We start from the raw sequence: 20,078 nt of genomic DNA, 5'->3' as shown, positions 1-20,078 counted from the left end.
AAGCAAATGCACACACCTTGTTAGTCAAAGCTGGACCGTCAATACATCTCTGCATGGAGGGTGGCACCTGGTAAATATCTTGTCCTGCTAGACCATGACCAGTGGGTATTTGGTAAATCCCCTGATGAGAAGGTGGCACTTGATAGACAGGGTCCCGTGCTGAGGCATGCGAGCTTGGCACTTGGTAGATCTTTTGCTGATTAAAGGATTGATGCGTCATATGTCCTGAATTGGACATATCCTGACTAGGAGGACTGTCCTGTACCACTGGACCTATCAGGAGTTTCACACGGTTGCCTGGAACGATGCCTTGCCGGCCATGTAAGGAGCAGAGCCACCATCCTTCGAGACCTTCAGTGTTCTGTTCTATCACCGTCAAAATGTCTCCCTTGCGGAAGGCCAACTCTTCTGCACATTCAGGGACATTATCGTACAGGGCTCTTGCCATAAGATTCTGTGGAGAAAGAAGGGTAAGAAAAACAAGTGAACAAACAAGCTAGAATTTTTCTAAAACTTCACGCATGTTCTACGTGGAGAGAAATAAGAACTGAATTTGAAAAAGAGTGTCCAGTAAATCAAAATAACATGGAAAAATAATGTAACACAGGATTCCTCTGCCCCAAGTTGGAGAAATGAGAGGCTTATGAATTAGAAACACTGCTAGTGAGAACTTTTCCAGTAATACTAGGTCAGATAGAAGCTCTTTATATTTATTAACCAACAGACATGAAGTCAGGAGAGTTCTGCTTTTTACATTGAGGTGCTCTTCATGTGAATGAAGGCTTGTACCTTCATCTCTTGATATTGGTTTCCCTACAAATGTGTTTTGTGTACTGCTACAGCTAGCTACCTGATATTTAAAATAAAGCTGGAACCACACTCTCGGTAGGCATAATCCAGAGCAGTTGTCTCCAAACATTTTTATATTTGCGGGCTCCCAAAAGACTTTCCACTAGAGGCACAGATCCCATTAGTATATAGAGAGTGGGCTGGCTTTTCCCAGCTGCTAACCTGCAGCTCCTTAAAGTCAGGAATGTGTAGATCATCTGGTGAGGAAAAAAATGGCTCTGCTAACAGTAGTACCTCTGCTAAGACATTTTAAGCCAATTACGAGCTGATACAAGCTTGTCTGTTATGTATAACTAACAAGTGTCACCTCTTTCCATGGACTGAACTCCCTTCCTTCCCTCTTTCTTTGCAGGCCTGTATGGCACATCTAGTTCTGAATAATTGGCCAAACTCAGCTATTCCGTGGAAAGTAGGCAGACTGTCTGTACTGACATTCTTGGACCCCTCACAAAGGTCATGAACATTTAATTTCTTGGCTCTAGTGATGTTTCCAAATGCGATGGCAACAACTGTTCCATGCCTGCCTGCTTTTTGGTGAAGGCAGTCAGGAGAGACGATTATAAACTAATTGTATACACTTGAAAAAATATAGGGAGTCCTGGATCTGGAGCACTCTAGCTGAAGTATTTGGATGCAGTACACAAACTGAAAGGGTGCTAATCCACCGTATGATAGGATATGCAGCTGTCTTGAAGTTTTATTTTCCCTCTTTTAATGGGGTAGTGTCAAGCACAGTTTAGTGTTTCTATCTGTTATAGTTATCCTTCTTGGCCATATAAAAACCTTTTTTAATCCCTCACTTGCTGTATCTTTCCCCACACTGATAATTTTCTCATCATCTCTCTGCTTCATCAAGACATCAGACTTCCATTTGACCTTGCTTGGTTCAACTTTTCTTAAGTGTAGAATACAGCCAGGAGGTTGTATGAAGGGCTGACTGGTGGATGTAGAAAGGGTAAGCTCAGATGTCACATAAAAGCTAGATGAATATGCTTTTCCCAGGACATATAGTGTTGAAATGGGGTGCATGAGATCAGTTTTCTCTTCTCTGAATAGCAGATCAGCTTTCAAATGTATGAGAAACACTGGCTTTGCTTTTCATCAGCATTATTAGTGAGGTCAGTATAAATTAAGCTGTGGCTTGGAAAAGCAGGTCTGCCATTTTAAACTCCCATGTAAACAGCAGCACTGGGGCCCAGCAATTCTCCCTGATGCTTGTTTATTGAGCTCATCAGTGAACAACACTAAGAAATGCAAACAGAGATAAAGCAGGGAGCAATTTTGTTCATGCCTTGGCAGAACTGTAAAACTATTCTTTAGCATGGTCAAACACAGTGGTCTCTTCTTGAACACTGTATCTGTGCTCTTGACATGCTGACCTGGCTCTCAGCTGGGTCCAAGGAGCACAGAAAAGCTCCTGTTCAGTCTGAATATTCTAGATAATCCCTTATCTTTCTACGTTTCTTTCTAGTGTGTTTTCCACAGGAGAAACTGACTAATGTTATTAGCTCAGCCTGTGCAACTGACTATTTAAAGGAGGCTTGCTCAGAGGATGTTGTTTAAAGGAGGAAGATTATGTGGCTGGGTGTGTGTGCACACAAAACAAGCACAGCTAAATGAATGATAAATGCTTGTTCTGCTCTAGTTCTGTAACTGAAGGCATTTGAAAAGCTTGATTAGCTTCTACAGCACAGCAATTCTCAGAACAAAGCTGGACTGGTGGTAAAATTAGAGCAGATGAAAGTTCCCATGTGATTTTTTTTTCCCCCAGTTGCTCATTATCTGTGTCCCAGTGACCTTCTCACCACCTGGCATGCAGCATGTTAATAGTTTCTGGATGTGCTTCAAGAACTTCTTTGCTGCAAACAGCTTCAGATTCTTGTTGTCAGTGTTAACTCAGGCACCAGTATGTGAATTACACTAATTGGTTGCCACTTGTTTCACAGCAATTTCCCCAAGGCCTTTTAAATAGTTCAGAGCAATGCCATCAGCATCAGTCACTGATTGAGCAGTGAAGCAGGCAAAATATCCTTCCAAATAAGCCAATAGCGCTGGGACAGAAACACCAGGCCTGTTGGTTGTTGCCAGCAGCATAGGCACTGCTCCTGCTAAGCAGACCTGTTTTAAGCATTTCCCTGACTTCATTCTTCCGCCATAGGATTTCTTAGTATGAGCTTCAGGAACAGTGTCACAGTTGCTTTCACAAGTCAGCAGTCAATCTTGAGAAAAAGGAAATTGTCACCACAGAAGGTCATCAGGAAACCTTTTGAAAACCACAGAGGTACCTTTAATCTGCTGTGGTGATCAAGACAACAGTCTCTACTTTTCCACATGCAGAAATAAGTCCTGATCAAAGACACCCCTCAACACTTGTGGGCTTTACTTGGATTGACTGGACAAAGTTGAGTAAGTTTTGGATGCTATGTGCATCATAGCCTACACCTCACTACACTGCTTCTAGTTGGTCTCATCAGCTCAGAGACTGGGGAGGGTTACCTGAAATTAACTGGACTTGCTCTTGAAGACATGGATCTGCTACTTATCTGTGTGAAATAGGCACTAACATCTGATACGAGAAGGCAAAGGCACAGCAATGACTTTTTTTTTTTTTTACAACTAAGTGCTAAGAAAACCTTGGCCAATTCCTAAACAAATTTGCAACAGAGAAGAGGTTGATAAGAAACTTGTCTTGGAGCTTGTTTTTACAACTGGCAACTTGCACAGAAGTCCCTTTATATTTCTAATACAAAGAGAAAAAAGAAGGGCAACAGATTCAGAACTACAAGTTCTGTAACGGTAGGGGAGAAGTGATCTGATCCTAGATAAGGAGAAAATTTTGGTTTGTCATAGAGATCAGCTGTGCTTCATAAAATGAACATACAGGCAGCTACGACCCCCTTTTAATAACATTAAGGATGGAAGTTTCTGTTGGTGATCTTAAGGTCCTTTTCAACCCTAACCATGCTATGATCCTATGCTCTCCTTTAAGTTAAGTTAACATGATATTAATATGACAGGTGGAGTGGTGCTCTCAAAGTCTGAAGGTACCAAGTGGTCTATATACAGCTCCATCCTCCTTAAGCCTGCTCTGTTACAGCAGCCATACTTGAATTAATGAGTGCTCCTCTACACCTCATGGTTGACTGGAAAGATCAGGTCCAGTTTTTGTATCCTTAAGCCTTGCTAGCAATACTGGGATGTTTGGAAGTTGAAGCCAGGGTCAAGTCCCCACTGCGTTAATACTGTGTGCAGGCAAACCATAAAAAGCCCCGAACAAAAGATTTGTTCTCAAGAAACTTAAACTCCTTTTAACCTTGGACTTGAGTGCAATAGAAAGTACCTACTGTAAAATCACTGAAAAAAAAAAATGAAGTTTTTCAGTCGTATGTTAAATAAAGTGGTATTCCAGTCATCAGCAGGTCAAAGAGAAAAAAGGCCTTGCTCTGATGACTGCTGCCTGGGGATTTCAACTGGAACACGCTGCAGGAAAAGGCTGAGCAGACTTTGCTGACGTCTTGTGTCAGAAGCTCTGTCTAAAAGAACTAAAACTGAAATGGATACTCTCTAGATTACATTCAGATTACAGTGCCTTTGGTCCCAACTTTCTACATTGGTTGAGACAAAAGTAAAGCTTTCAAGCTCTCTGTAGGTAAAGTGAACCTGGGATTTGAAACTTCTGCCTGAATTTTCCTTTAATGCCAGTTTCAAGTCCATTAGATAAATCCCAGAAAGGTGCAATTCATATTCTCTGCATGCTTTAGATTTTATTCTCTTTTGCATCCAGGATGCACATGCTAATAAAACATGACCGAAAGCAAAAGATGCTTCCCTGAAAGCTGTCAGCTGTTCAACCTGGAAACCCATTAGAGGAAAACTAGCCCACAACAAACTAACCAACCAACCTCCAGAACTCTGTAAACTATTTTTCTTATTGGATGTTGAAGGAATTACAGGCCAAATTCAGATGCATAAATGAGGTCTATTATAGTCAAAGGTGTCTACTCTCTTTAGCCTACTGCAATTGATTGTTAGCATGCCTGCAGCTGAATAAAGGCACATGAAAATACTTTGAAGAATTTGATCTGGTTTGGTTGGCTTTTCCTGCAGTGAACTGATAAAATTCTGTAATTTGTGGTCTGGAGAATGAAAAGGTGGTTTGTTGATGAGGCTGAGTGCCACAAGAAGGTAGAGGCAAGAGTTAAACAGACTGGTGGAAACATCTACTTTTTCTGTTAAACACATTCAGTGACGTTGGTAACAAGAGTGTGTGAGGTGCCCACAGCCATGGAAGCAAACACAGGAATAATAAATGACACTATGAGATTTAATACAATGGACTCTTTAAGGGCTGAGTGTTGCGGTGCCAAGCTTCTGGTACAGGCCTGCCGATGACTCCTGAGCCAGCTCTGCAGTGAATGAACACTTGAGGAAAAGGTTCAACCAACCATAAACTAGCAGAATTTCATTTGCTTCCCTCAGAGGTGCAATATGAGGATGTTCCAGAGCGCACAGGCTTGTGAACACTGATCCCTACTCTGCTTGGCTGGTGGGGCGTGTTGTTTTGTTCAGCTTTGTCTTGTTTTTAAATATTGCTTCCTATGTGTAGAGTTTGTGTGCAAACAGAACCAGGGAAATCACCTCTGCTCTTAACTGAAAAAGGGTGGGACACCTCTTTTCTATTACTGGACAAACTGTTTCTTAAAATGCCAAATGGCTTCTCTTCTATGTTTAGCTAGCTTAGGACAAGGAAGGAAGAGAGGCACAAAGGAAGGAAAGGTGGGGAGAGACACCCCAAAGGAGTGTCTGCGCACAAACCAGTAGCTTCATTTTGGTTTAGCCATCACAGATTTTTCATACAGATTCCCCTGTCATTTAGGTTTCTTTAAAAATTAATCACTGCCATTCCAAAGTAAGCTTAAGCATTTACATACCCTTTTATGGTTACAGTAGGCCTAATAGTAATGATTTGCCCATGCGACTGAAGAACCAGTCTGAAAACCCAGTAAAGAGTGAGTTTTATTGTGAGAGAAGCAGTTTGACTACAAGCAATACTGGTAAGAGAGAAGGAAGACTGTGCTCTGTTTGGCCTTTTGACAGAAGGGCTTCAGTGCAAGAGTCACTGGACGGTTTAACAGGTGATTTAGCTCCCATCTCATTTTCTGTTTTTCACTGTCACTTTTTATCTGAAGCTGACAGCTATATAGTTGAGGCAGGAAGTGCTACCACAGCACACAAGAAAGAGTCTCCTGCACTACCAGGGTGTTGCAGCTACCACAACCTCAGCAGGATGACTCTGAAAGGCCTTTAGTATCTAGTTGAGACAGCAGGTCTGACTGCTGGCTCTGGGAACCGAGCTTCTTTGGCTCACAGCTAATGAGCAAGCTTGGTTGGAAATGCTCAGCGTAATAACATTTCAGTTCACTCTTAAAGGCAAAGTCCACAGTTCCACTTCTCAGGCACTCTCTTGCTTTCTTCCACCAAGAAACCCCAAATTTGTATTTAGTGCAGATACTTTTCTGGTCAAGTGTTGCTAGCCCAAATAATTACAAGTCCTACTGGACGGAGATTAAGGCAGTTTTCCATGCATGGATTTGGAAGGCTCACTTAACAGCTAACAAGAGAGCTATGATGTAACAGCCTGACCAGAGCCCTGGGGAGAACAGGTCTTCATCCACCTGAAGTACCCTTGCACGCTGGTCCTGGAATGGAGGCTGTCAGTCATGCTAAAGTATGCCAAGCTGTCTGGAGGCTGTGATGAGGAAAACCTTAGGTCTGCAGGGCAGAAAGGCAAGTGTCTTATTTCAGTTGTTCCACTGAGCTGTCCCAGCCCCTCTGCCTGGCCTCAAAGAGGGGATAAGCCAAAAGTAGGCATGTCATGCTCTGGATATATTCACTGCCAGTTTTTTGCAGACACAATACCCAGCAGGGGTGGCAGGCAGGCAGCAAAGGCCCAGGCACTTCACCCTCCTGATCAAGATGCTGATATGGTCCATCAGTTCACATGAGACTGGTATTAGAATATAACATAAACATGTGAAAGACTGAAGGCTTTCTGGTCTGAGAACATTTTTTGTTTCAGCATAGCTGTTCCATTTTAAGCAAATAGCAGATATTTGCATATCTGTTTGGTTTGGGTTTTTTTTTGTTTGTAGGCAGTTGGCAAAGTACTTTGCAAAACTGAGGCACAGCAGTGAACTGAAACTTGGAAGGGAATCCAAATGCATGAATCCAAAAGAAGGAATTAGGAGGGTAGAGGGGGTGGAAACAGAAAATGAAAACTGTGAAAATGAAGGTAAGACAAGAGATCCTAACTGAAGTTTTGTCCTGTGTGAATAAAAGACTTTGTTCTTCACTGAGTGCATCAGCTTATTGCTGTGCCTGACATGTCAAACTGGACAAATTGAATTGAAAAGAAAGTTTTCTGGTTCTGTATCAATTATTAAGTGCAACAAAATGATAACTCTACATTTGCTCTAAGGATTGCAAGTCAGGCTTTGTTTGCTTGTTTGGATGACATTCTTTCACCTCTTGACTGAGTTTCAGATTTTTGCTTGGCTGGTGTTACTTGATTTTAGAGGGGATGTGAAGTGTCATGGTGCTGCTCTGCTTTCCTGGGCATTACAAAAGTAATCGTAGAAATACAATTTGAGGTGAGATGTTAAATAAGGAGTTGATTTACCCCTTCTGTTTCTGAGGCAGTGAAGGATGGATATAACAAATGACAAACACCATTCGAATAACACAAAACCTCTGAGGTGCTCAGTGAGCGTGTAGGGGGAGCTTAACAGAAGTGGCAACTCCCTTTTACTACATAGCAACCTTCTGTTTGCAGTCTGTGCAGTGAGACACAACAGGTCATAGCTACGCTAGCAAAGAGCATATCTGAGGTAATGCTGTTTTGCTCAGCCCCGGGGAACACCCCTGAGGTGAATACACTGTACTGCTTGTAGTCAGACCACCCACCCTGTTTTGGAGCTATCATAGAAGACCGGTTACAGTTTGTGACAGTCCCTTTTACAGCGAAGCAGAGCAGTGATCCACTGGTGATGTGTTCTGATCTTATTCCCCAGCCCACTGAGTTACTAGTGTTTTTCAGGAGTGCTGCAATACCATTTTCTTTGCTCTCTCTGGGAATGCAGATCACATCCCCCAACTTACCTTCAAGACCTATTAATATTTTGGGAAATTCCACCACACCTAATTCACAAAGTTTTCTGTATACGTTTTACCCTCATAACCAGTTTCCTTTCCCCCCACCCAAGGAAGGGTGTAATCTAGTTCCATGACTCTAAAAGGCCTTTTCAAATCTGAGAGCTGCGTGCCTCCTGTGACATCAGCAGGGGGGTGCGGGGGGAAGGAAAAAATAAAGCATGCAAACAATAGCCTTAGAGTAAATATGATCTCACTATGATTAAACCACAGTACATCAAAATCAAAAAGCAGATGGAAAACCCAACCTCTTTCCCTCAGGCAAGCAATTAAAAACTTAATGAAAGGAGATCGGATGTTAAATGCTTAAGAATTGAAGGAGCAGAGCAGAAGGGAAAAAAAGAAAGAAGATGGAAAGAAAGAATCCTGAAACGTGTGTTTCGAGTTCTCAGTTTTCCATTTTCTGGCATTTGCGAGCAGCCCTCTCCCAGACAAAGTTTCCTTAAAATAAAAAAACCCTTCCTAAACTTAACCCTTCTCTGTGCAGCTCTGGGGAAACAATCCCAGCTTAACTGTCAAGAAACAGTGGCTATGTAGACTTAGGACATCAGTACTGTCACCAACTTCTTTGTCTCATGTTTTTAACTCTGGGAAATATGATTTTTTTTCTCCCCCCCCCCCGTTTTTTTTTCTTAATCTAGAACTTAGCTGAATTGAGACATGCTCTTCTTCCCCAGTCTCTCCAAAGCTCTCCATAGAAGGGAAAGCCACCCTTCTCTGTCACTTCAGTGTCACCATGTGGAATACTACACAGCAGCTGCAACTTGGGATGCCCTGAGAATCCTGATACTGAAAAAACCCTCAAGCTTGGGAACTCATGCTTCCAGCCCTGGGCTAGCCCTCAGCAGGCTGGGGGGGCAGACAGGCAGAATCAGACACACTTCCAGGGGAGCCAGGCCTGACTGGCAGATGAGGGCTTGCCAGGCTTGGTGAGGGTCTTCTCCATACCACGATGCAGTGGCCACAAGTCAACAAGCCTCCCAGGACAGCTTGATTTTGACAACCTGACATTTTCTAGGGAATCATACCCCTGGAGAAGGGAGAGGGACAGTGTGTGGGTGCATTTCAAACAGTTCAAGTTATTATGCTTACTCTCAGATTGAAATACATTAACTGTATTCTTGATCGCGTGAGAGATTGGTTTGTGCAATTCTTGGGCTGCAAACAAGATAAAGCAGTATAAGCAGGCAGAGAGAGAGAAAAAAACCAAAACCTAACTGCTTGTAAACTAGGCTTTTCTATAACAGTAAAACTTGGTTTATTACCCCAAGCATTTTAACCACCTATAAAGTCCATAGGACAAGGACATTCATGACCCTACCGACTGCAAGCTGTATGTCAAACAGCGTATACTTCCAGTCGTTTTGTACTTAACTCTTCAAAGGAAATTCATTCCTTTGACAGAGAATACTTGAATTTTCATGGCCTGTATTTTCCTCCCGCTGACCTCAACTCAGGCCATTCATAGCAGAAACTAAGACTTACTCTTAGTATCCTCCAGCATTTTCTAAGATTTTTCATCACCAAATGGTTCAGAGTATTGCTACTGCTAATAATTTCAACCTTGCTGTGAATGGGGCCTGCTTAAGAGCTTCTGATTCACTGACTGCATTCCTGTAGTGTAAAACTATGCCTACTACCCTTCCTTTTCCGGGCAGGCTAATCCACTCTGACTGTGAATGAAGTGCTTTTAAAACAAACACCAAAACAGAAACACGAGAATGGGCCTCATCCCTATAAAGAGAAAAATATACAACTTTCGTTGTGCTATGTGCTTGTGTTTCTAGGACTGCAAACTATAGCTTCAGCAGTCCTGTTTCTTGTCAAACGCAAACTACGTCCAAATCTGCTGTGGGAAAATGAGCTCTTTAAAATTAAGACAGTTTCCACTACTGTAATGTCTAGACCAAAAGGCAAAAGAAGAAGAACACCTGCCAAGAGCAGCCTGTGATAAACAGGCAGCAATATTCCAGGGCTGTACTCTTAGATGCTATAAAGTGATCCAGCTTCACTGACACTGAGGGCTGCAGCCATTTACCTCTTGCAGCAAGGAATACCTCTAAATGGAGCTTTACTCAGCAGTAGCCTGACTTAATACTGCTGAATACATGCCATAAACATTCTTCTTTAGTACAATCCTGCAGGGCTGTCTGATCAATACTACAGAAGACCTAGCATAAAGCATCCTTCAAGGGTCAGAGCACTGTTGTAAGAGGTAAATGTCCACTGCTGTTATGGATACTCAGGGAGCACATACTATGTAAAAAAGCATCTTGGAAACTGCCTGGAAACTGACTTGCACATTTGTGATTCCAAATGTCAATGAATGTGGGCTCCTACAGAAGTATGTGGACTTTAATGTCTTGAAGTTCAGGTACTTGTCTCTATCTAAAGTGCAGCCAGAAACAGAGTAGAAGATAAGGGCTCTCCACAATCATTGCAGCTAAGGCATATACCTGTTCATGCTCTTTTTAAGTGCTTATGTTGCTTTAAAAATGAAATTAAACTCCAGATCTTGAAGATGGGCAGGTTCCTAATTCTTGTTGGTATGAATGGCATTTAAGTACTTAAATGTCTGTCATAAGCTAGTCCAAATAAAATAGCAACACAAAAATGGACTTTACCTAGGCCCCAAAGTGACCTCTGTTGCATGCAGAAGTCATTCCCATGCCCTTAACATCTTTGATAATAGCAATATGATGAGAAGGAAGCCCTCATCATGGAACCATGCTCCAGTCATGGTTTCCTACTTTTTGTATGCACAGAGACACAAGGCTGTTTGCTATTTCCAGATACCGAGAGAACATCCTCATCTGCTGTACTTTTGTGAAAGAGCAGGACCTTGTGGTTGGCTGATTATTACAGTGAATGTGGACCGAGGACTACATTCTTGCTCTTTGCAAGAAGACCAACAGCTTCTTGTCTCCTACAGTTTCTAAAGTTGGACAGGGCAGCCAGCAGGCACACCCATTCTAGTAGTGGTGCTTCTAGTAGGAGGTGTGTGCAACTCAGAATTACCTCATTCAAACTTTTACTTGGGTCACTACATACACCTGGCCTTGCTGCAATGACTTTAGTGTTTGTAATGGAGCAAAGGCAGTTCAATAATATAAACTTCTCCTGAGCCACCACACGTACGAGTTCAATGTTCAGTGATAAGTTATCAGTACAAGTATAATTTTTTCTAATCCCACTTGCTGCTATGCTTGAAATCACAGGATTCCAAAGGTGAGTTTGTACAGTCTTAAGAATTGTGGTCTAACATTTAATGAGTTCACAGTAACACTTCTTGAGACTTCCCAAAGTCTAGGCTGCAAAACAGTAGTTACTGGCTTAGAAAAGCTGCATAACTCTCCTGAATTGTACTTTCATTTTTCCTTTGTAGAAAATGTTTTCATAAAGACTTACTATTGGGGAGTTCTCCTGCTCTCTGACCTGGTAGATCCTCCTCTGATCAGGTCTTTTGATAGTATGGCACTGTTTGGAACGACTAATGTTGGGTCAAAGTATCTCAAGGCTAAGTAATAGTCTAATGTCACTGCAACCTCTAGCAGGATCTTAAAAGCATGAGTAGAGCCCTCAGGTTAGTCTTCGAAGTCTCTTCTATTATCTAGGGTCAAACTGAATTGGAACTATCAAAAATATAAAGAAGACTGTTCATCTAGCAGCTCTGCTTCCACACTGTGTACTAGGAACTACTGGACACAGGCGGATTAAGGCTACCAGTTTCTCGATGAAATAGATTTACAGCTACATTACTCAGGAGCATCTGTTTGCATAAAATCACAGAAGTTCTGAAATCATGCAAAAACCTGCATGCTGTTAGTTGTAATGCTTTGCGATGGCTCCTCTTCTTCCTCTGAAACAAGTCCTGTAACATCCCTAAGTCTCAGCACCTCAATCTCTCAAAAAGAATTAACAACACCTTGCTATCCTACCAAGTCTATGGGAAAGCAACTTTTATCACGTGAGGTTCTCAAACACCCTGAGGTACTGAGGCAGTTACTTCTACTGGAGGCAACCAAAATTGGAGGCTTATAAGGAGCATTACAGGGGGTGGGATTGGAGAGGCACACAGCAGTGAAGAGTGGGAATCTGAAAATCCAAGCTTTTGGGAGGAGCCATTCATGTTGCTACATCTCACTAGTGCTGCTACTGATTTAGACCTGACAATGCTGGACTTCTGCCACCTCCCTCCGTACAGCCACAGAGGGGAGAAAAATCATGGAACTTCCATTGCAAATTCACGATGGTAACAAGCATGGCACAAACTCGGACAGTTTTTCCCTTTGTTGGTTTGTTCTTGTAGTACTACCTTTCACAAGGTTTACAGTTCCTACTTACTTCTAGGTTTGATTGCCACCCTGTGACGGCTGAGACACCAAACAAACAAAAAAAGAAAAAGAAAAAGAAAACAGAGGAGTGCGAGGAATAAATGAAACAGAGAGGATTTGGTTAGTAAAGTACAGGCAGTTCTTTTCCCTTTACATGGCCCGACACTCAAAGTCTTTCATTGCCAGGGTTACAAGCGGCTTTTCACAAGCATTCCTGGTTGGGAATATAGTATTTCTTCCCAGGGACACTATTTTGTTTGTCTTGGCATGCAGACATTGTAATCAAGTCTATATATTACAGGACTGTGCCTTAGCACAAATGGCAGGCATTTCAAACCCTATTTAGGTTTCTTCCTTGCCCAAAAAATTATCTAAAAATAGATAATCAAGACCTCATACTTTACATCTACGTCATTCCTTCTGGCTTAAATGAGGTAAGGAATGTAGGGGCTTTTTTCTTCCTCTCTTCTTTCACTGTTTGGATCTTTCGGTAAACAGATAAGCCCCTCTTTCTTCTTCCCCCTCTCTTTTTGTCTTGCTTGTGAACAGCCAACAAGCTACAGAAGCCTTATTATGATTAATGCCTTCTCCCTTTTGCATCTGTCACACTTTTATTGCCTGAGATAAAGGCATTGGAATTGCTGGCTAGATTATCCTCTCCCATCATGTTCTTCTCTGATCATAGTAATTTCTGGTATTTCTGATCCTACATAGTACATTTCAGCTGTAACTGCTTCATCCTTGGAGTCACAGTCTGGGTTAGGGTTCAGAAAGGATTTATCCTACGTTCTGGAGTACCGAATACTGGAATAGCATCCTGTGAGAACTTGATGGGATGGAGGTGTACTTGGTGGCTCATGAAGAGTTAGCACAGAAGGATGCCAAGTTCATCAAATGAAGAACTGGGGCATTGCCATAATACATCTGCACCCAACAGGAATTAGTTTCTGGAAGTAGCTTATAGACAAGTAGGACTAAGGCTCACAACTGACATGCGAGTCTTTGTTATGCTTCACATTTCATGTCTTTCCGTTGCTCACTCAGAACAACTTTTGTGTTCTCCATTATTTAACCAGAACATGAGTGGCAGAATAGGACCTAACCTGGCAACATCCGTAGGCCTCAAATTTGCTTCTGCTTTGAACAGTCACAACTTCATTGAATTCCACACAGTGTGCAAAAGAGACATAGAAGTGATAGAGACCTATATAAGGCAAAATTCTGAACTTGCTTAAATCCACAGGGATTTTACCAGTGGCTGTCAGAGGATTCAGACTTGAGTCGCATATTGGAAGAATTTTTTGAAGAGTGGGATGGTCAATAGAAGATGCTTAGGTGAAGTGAAAAGAAGAGTGAGAAAAGGGTAGACTGAGTAATGGAAAGGTTACCTAGGCCAGAAATTAGCTGGTTTACTCACACTGAAAGTGAAGCTGTGAATGATGGAGAGATGTACTCAGGGTCTCATGCGAGTCAGTTCCTGTTCTGTCCAACTGTTAATACTCTGATTGAACTAGGATAAGCATCTCAACCATCTCATTAAATGAAGCCTTATTTCATGGACGATCAAAATGGAAGTAAAGAATGACAGGCCTCAATATAACACCAGGAGCAGTTAAACAGACCCAAATCTGCACCTGGAAGCTAAGCCACCTCTGGAGTGATGGTATGTCCCCAGGCAGGCCATGAGCACATTCTGTTCCTTTATCTTCTATATACAATAAAAACTATAGGACTTTTGTTTTCCTATACAAACATAAAAGAAAGAAAATACAGAAAAAAGAAAAAAAGACTGAATGAGCAGGTATTTTCTTTACATGTTGCTTCAGGGATAAGAAACAGCTCTAAGGATCTTTGTCCTAGTTAAGTAGTGTAAGAAACTACTTCACATTTCCCAGGGAAAGTAAACACTCAAGTCTGACAAGGCGGCTTTTGAGGCCAAACCCTTCAGTCTTTTTTTTTTTTAATGGCTTGTTCTTTCTTTGTCTAGCTTTCTCTGCCCAGAATTACGTAATCACAAACCCAAACAAAAATGCTTATTCCAACCAGACAGCGCAAAGGAAACATTAAAAGCAGGGAAGACTTCCCCCTTTTGAGCCACTTTATCAGTCCCTATTCTTGCAGTGCCACTGGGCTACATGTGAGGCATGGTCTCCTTGCAGCAGAGGAAGGCTAGATGGTTACCAAGAAGTCTGGGAGCTGTATAACTATGCAGGACCATTATTTTGCCACTGGGACACTGATCTTCCAATCCCAAGTGCTTGACATTTCTGGGTAAGATTCACAGCTTCTCCAAGCAGGTATAAAGTCTACCTGAACTGATGTGAGATGAGTAAAATGGGATGGGAGATAAATGCTATCACAGACTTCAGGCAGCTGTTCAAGAACATACTAAAAAAAACAAAAAAAGGGGAAAAAAAAAACTCAAACAAAAAAAACCCCCTCAAATTCAGATAAAAATTCTCTCAAGTCATGTATCTTTGTCTGTCTCTCTGACATTGCTTATTTTTCTTGGTTATTCTTAACCACCATGAGAAACTAGCAGCAGCTTTGAAGACTTAACTCTGACTTTTCCCAAAGTTTGGGTATGAGAGATCCTGAAAGCTTGGGCTGAGCTCAGAGATACATGGAAAAGCAAGAAAATCTGTGTATATCTGCCTAGGTATCACTTGCACATCTCATTCTGCCCAGTGTTACAAAGTTATAGCATCAGGGCTCTTCTATACTGCAGTTCACTTTGGAATCAACTTAGTCTCCAAGTAAGCATATAACGTGTGACATTTCCAAATCAGTTCTTTTATTGATGCTGAAGTTATTTTTGGCAGAGGAAGGAAAGTTTTCCCTTTCTTCCCCCTTTTTTTCCAAGCACACAAGATTATGGTATGTCTGTACAGTAATCTAATGCCCTGTGGGCAATTCAGTACCTTGCCCAGATGGTTTTAAGCAGAGTAATATTAGGATGAAAGCCTTTAAATTTGTGACTTCTGAAAAACAAAACCGACTCTGGTAAAAGCTTAATCTAAACCCACTTATTTCACAGGGGAAAGGGGGATAGGCTAACCATTATTTTAAATACACAGTTGTACCTTTTCTCCTTTCTTGTAACTCATCCAACAGCCCGCCCCGAGAAGCTGCGCTGCGATAACGAGACACACACAGAGGGCTGGAAAACGGGCCAGTTACACCGCGGGGAGACGCGGCGATACCTGTCCCAAACCGATGCTGAGCACCACGTACACACCCGCCTCTCCCCAGCCACCCGGCTCGCCCCGTTAGCCAGCGCAGGGGCAAGCGGGGAAAGCGCTTCTCCTTCTCCCCCTACCGCGAACACTGCAGAGCGCCCGTGGATGGGGGTGTCTCCGCCGCCTTGCCCCCGGCTCCCCTTTTTCCCCTGGAGCACCCCTCTTGGGGCTCTGTGCCTTCAGGCTGCATAGAGCAGCAGGAGAGGTGAGAGGGGTTGGCCGACCCCCGAGACCCGGCTGTAACGGCATATCCTGAAAGGAAGGGGGTCCTCAGGGAATCCCCGAGCCAACCGCTTCGCCATGAGCGCTGACAAGCCCGTGAAACTCTGAGCGCCCAGCCCTGCCCCGCCGGCACTCACCTTGTACTTCATGGCTGCGGAGCGCTGAGGAACCGGCGCCGCTCCCGCTACTCCACCACCCACCGCATCGCCGCCGCCTCTCCGCCCCGCGCCACCCGCCCCGCCGCCAGGCTACCCCGCTCATTTGCATAGCTCCCTCCCATTGGCAGCGCTCGGCGCACGGTGGGCCCTCCCCGGCCACGTCCCCCCCCGCGCTGCCGGTCGCGCCGCCCGGGGGCTGCTGTCGCGGTGGCGTGCATCGCGGCGGAGAGCCGCGCACGGAGCGAGGGCTGCGGGCCGGCTGCCGTGAGCCAGCGGCGCTGCCCGTGCCGCTGCGGAGCCGCTCACTTCGCGTTCGCTGCGTGAAACGGACACTCGGAACAAAAGGGCTTCTGTCTGGCCAGCCCAGCCCCGGCTGCAGCCTGCTGTGCTCGGGGCCTGAGCTTGACAGCGTTCAAAGCACCCAGGCTCCCGGCGAAGGCGGCCCCAAAGCCGCCCCTCCTAGCCTGGGGCCTGCAGGGCTGTTCGGAGGTCCCTGTGTGCTGCCAAACCCGCCGGGTGCTAGACCTTTTCCATCCATCCCTTCCATAGTCGCCTTTTTCTTGTGCAGCTTTTGAAGGGGTTGAGTGCTTCATGCTGCTTTGTTGTCTTTGCGATTGACTTTTGTTCTCATTTGTCCCCAGAATGTAATCTGCCTGTGAAATCAGGATGCTAAGTGTTCTCTTTGCCTAGGAAAACCTGGTGTTTAAAGGTGGTTAGGCACCACAGACCAACATGGCTTTAATGACCTAGAGGTGTCCATTATAAAGAGCGGCTATGGCAAATAAGGATTATTTGGGAGAGTGTAATCATTAGCTCTGATATCCTGGGGACAGGAAAGAGCAGGGAAAACAAATGTGTGATGATCCTCCATGCTTTTTAACTCAGACTCCTTAATCAGGCATGATTAATATGGTGCACATAATGGGAATCTTTGTGCATAGGGCATACTCCAGCTTGTTAGATGAACAGGAAATAAATTCTCTCCTTTTTGCCCCAGTTGGATCTTACCCAACATTTCTAGGTCACAGATGGACTCAAGACTATTTCTAGTGGCCTAAGGAAAAACAGCAAAGTATAATCTTGTACTACCAGATTACAAGCATAACTTCATTCCATCATACAGTGATACCCTTAAATTCTCACGTGACTAATTCTCTAGAGAGAGATCCTGTTGCTAAAATGGCTTAATGGCTTCTAAAGAATGTCATACTTTTAATCTGTAATCTCCTCCATTCTTGAGTTCCAGCATAAAATATGTGGTCGTTGTCTATACAAATTTACTAAATGAGTGCAAAAAATGTTCGTGGGTTTTTTGTTTGGGTTTGGGTTTTTTTTTCTGTATCATCTTCTTGACTGCATATACCCCAATAGCTCATTGGTATGAGTCCCCATCAGTACAAAAGGTGTCTTGGTGGGAAAAGTGAGCTTCTGCTTTCTGCAGTTCACTGTGACTGGGCTCCCTGTGCAGTACCATTGCTTCACTTGCTGTAATCCCTTTTAGGGGGTTTTCTCCTGTGTTTCTTTCCTTTCTTCTTGTTTCTGTTGATTCTTCTGATTTTTCCAGGAAGTTGCATTGAAAGAGATAATATTTTATATGAGCTGGGTTTGGGGCAGTGTTGTTTTAAGTGCAGCATCAAAATAAATTTGGATAGTTTTAAGAGGGTAAAGCTCATTTGTATTCTGTGTCCTTAGATGCTGTATTTAAGTACAGAATTCTTCCAGTGATTATGCATAATCCTACTGTAAGGAGAGCGTAAATCTCTTTGGAGTGTTTCTTAACTGTAGGGTTTGACCTTTGATTTTCTTCTTGCTTGTTTTTGTCCAAGGATAAAAATTTCTTCTGGGAGGAGGCAATTCTTCCCAAGTACAGAGGATGCAATGGCTGAAATGTTAGCATGTAGTACTGGACTTGCATCTAGATCCCATTCCCTGATTAAGCTCTGTATAATCTCTATGTGGCACCATAGTCATGAAGATAAATGCATTAAAGATTGCAAACCACATTAATAAGACCTGGGTAAGTATCAGAGACAAAAATAAGAAAAGTAGAATCATGTTTCTGACTTCACCTATATCTAAATGCAGATTGCATCTGGTTTCCAGTCATCCTGCCAGTACTGATACTTTTCATGTAACTGGTGCTTTTCCTTTTTCAGAATGCCTTTACAGTCACATTATAAAACCTAAGCACATTTGAGAAGCTGTGCCTTCTGCTTTTGTTTTAGCTTTCGTTGCTTTTAATGTATGTAAAATATCCCTGACTGATCTTAATGTGAGGCAGCAGATGTGTATAAAATTCTAATTGGGTTGTTCTCTTCTTTATATATTGTTTTGCCTTTATCGCTCTCCATAACTCATGTTAAAAACTTTCAATTAGATGTCACTGGTATAACACTTTGGGCAAAAGAACACAAAATTTGTCGGTGCTGATAACTATACTTACAATTAAACTTATACAATTCTGAAGAAGCAGGTACAAGTGTTGTTATTTTACAGGGAGAAAAAGAGATTGCCATTGCATACCACCTCCTCAGTGAAATCCCACTGCTCATTTTATTCATGCAACCTTCCTCTCTCCCACCTGCTCTGTTTACCCACTTTGGCTTTCTTTGCACTTTGAGGGGGTTTTTGATTTCCCTAAGGGTGAAATATTCCCTGTTAGTGCAACACTTCTGGTAGAGCTAGCAGCGTGGTGGGGCTCTGTGAATGTCACGAATGTCAGGAATTGGATATACCTTGAAAGAGAGATTTGTAAATATGATCCTGTAACCTTAACATACTACTATAAGAAGTCAGGACTGTGGCAAGCACATGTCTGTGGTTAGTGCAGGCACTCTGCTTTGCTTGATGATCTTGTTGACTGTCGTGCCTTTACTATTTAATACTGTATTGCAGGCATAATCTAGGAAAGTTTTGAGTTGGTTGCCTTGGATAATGAGCTCAGTTATACAATGGAACATGCTTATGAGGAAGCCATGACCTGGTACTACTGAAGTCTGTGTTGTAGAGGCAACTTGAGCTATGTTGCCAGGATTTATAACTGCAGGGTCCTATTGAAGTTCTCAGGAGGGTAATGCATGTAAAGTGTCTTTTTGCTTCACAGCACGGCAATGGCTTGATTCACTGCCTCATATTTTATGCTGCTACAATTCTAGCAGAATAGCAAATGGGTTCTGTGACTTTGTTTTGTGCCTGTATCAATGGCTTTTGTTTGTTTCTTTGCTTTTGCAGAAAGCAATTAATATTACTCACTGCTCATTTGGACAACCTACTGCTTGTCTCACACTCCCCTGCACCATCCTGGTGAGCTTGCGTTGTTTCTACCTGCACCACTGGTCTGTGTCTTCCTGGTGCCCTCCTGATTGCCAGTTGGGGTTTTGGGGATATCTGGAGGATTGCAGCAGGTGAAATGGAAAGGCAGACAAAGGGACTGCTTGTCAGCAGCTCACCAGCCACAGCCCTCAGCTCACAATGTGGAACAGAGCTGTCAGCCGGGCTGGGAAGGGAATACCTATTGAAGCAAATCAGCCAGCTATCACCCTGTGACAACTGATAGGAGAAGAACATGAGACAGATACCCAGCTCTGAAAGGTTACTCAAACAAAAATCCCTTGTTCCTGTTTCCCCATGACACAACCTGAGAAGAGAGAGACACAGCAGAGTGTCTCCCTCACAGCTGAGAGAGTCTTTTCAGGAAGGGTCTATGAGCTCTGTGTTTGGGAAACACGGAGATCTCTTCCCCCCCCCCCCCCCCCCGGCACAAAGCCCTAACTATCCTTTGATTATGTTGTGTGGCATCTGCATCACTTCTTGCTGTGATACTTGGCCAGGGGATTAGGATCAAAATCAATTTAGTTACAGTGCCACTGCTCTTTAAGATCAGAGGAGTCATAATTAGCCTTGGTCCTGCCGACACTGCAACGCTACCTGGACTGGTTCAGCCAGCATGCAGTGGATAAAGTTTCTTCCATATAGAACAGTTTTATACACAGTCACAGTGGTGGAATTTGCTTGCTTGGACAAATCTGTTAAAAAAATTGAAACACTGCTGTTTCCTGAAAGGAACC

The 20,078-nt window shown here is 43.2% G+C and overlaps 1 protein-coding gene across 2 annotated transcripts in view; it reads right to left on the bottom strand.

Moving 5' to 3' along the window:
• NEDD9 (neural precursor cell expressed, developmentally down-regulated 9) overlaps positions 1-20,078 on the bottom strand; it is a 96,823-nt gene that overhangs the window by 22,742 nt on the left and 54,003 nt on the right. Inside the window, exons 1-2 of one of the 2 annotated variants that reach the window (XM_065667355.1) lie at positions 15,991-16,070; positions 17-454 (exon numbers count right to left, since the gene is read on the bottom strand). In XM_065667355.1, the coding sequence (XP_065523427.1) occupies positions 17-454; positions 15,991-16,002 (450 nt within the window). In that variant the 5' untranslated portion in view covers positions 16,003-16,070. Of the gene's footprint in view, positions 1-16; positions 455-15,990; positions 16,071-20,078 lie in introns of those variants that run through there. The other variant, XM_065667357.1, reaches the window with a different exon arrangement.

This window comes from Lathamus discolor, chromosome 2, assembly GCF_037157495.1.
Source record: "Lathamus discolor isolate bLatDis1 chromosome 2, bLatDis1.hap1, whole genome shotgun sequence".
Lineage (NCBI taxonomy): Eukaryota > Metazoa > Chordata > Aves > Psittaciformes > Psittacidae > Lathamus > Lathamus discolor.
Note: the sequence above shows the minus strand (reverse complement) of the source record. Positions and strands in the feature narration are given on the sequence as shown.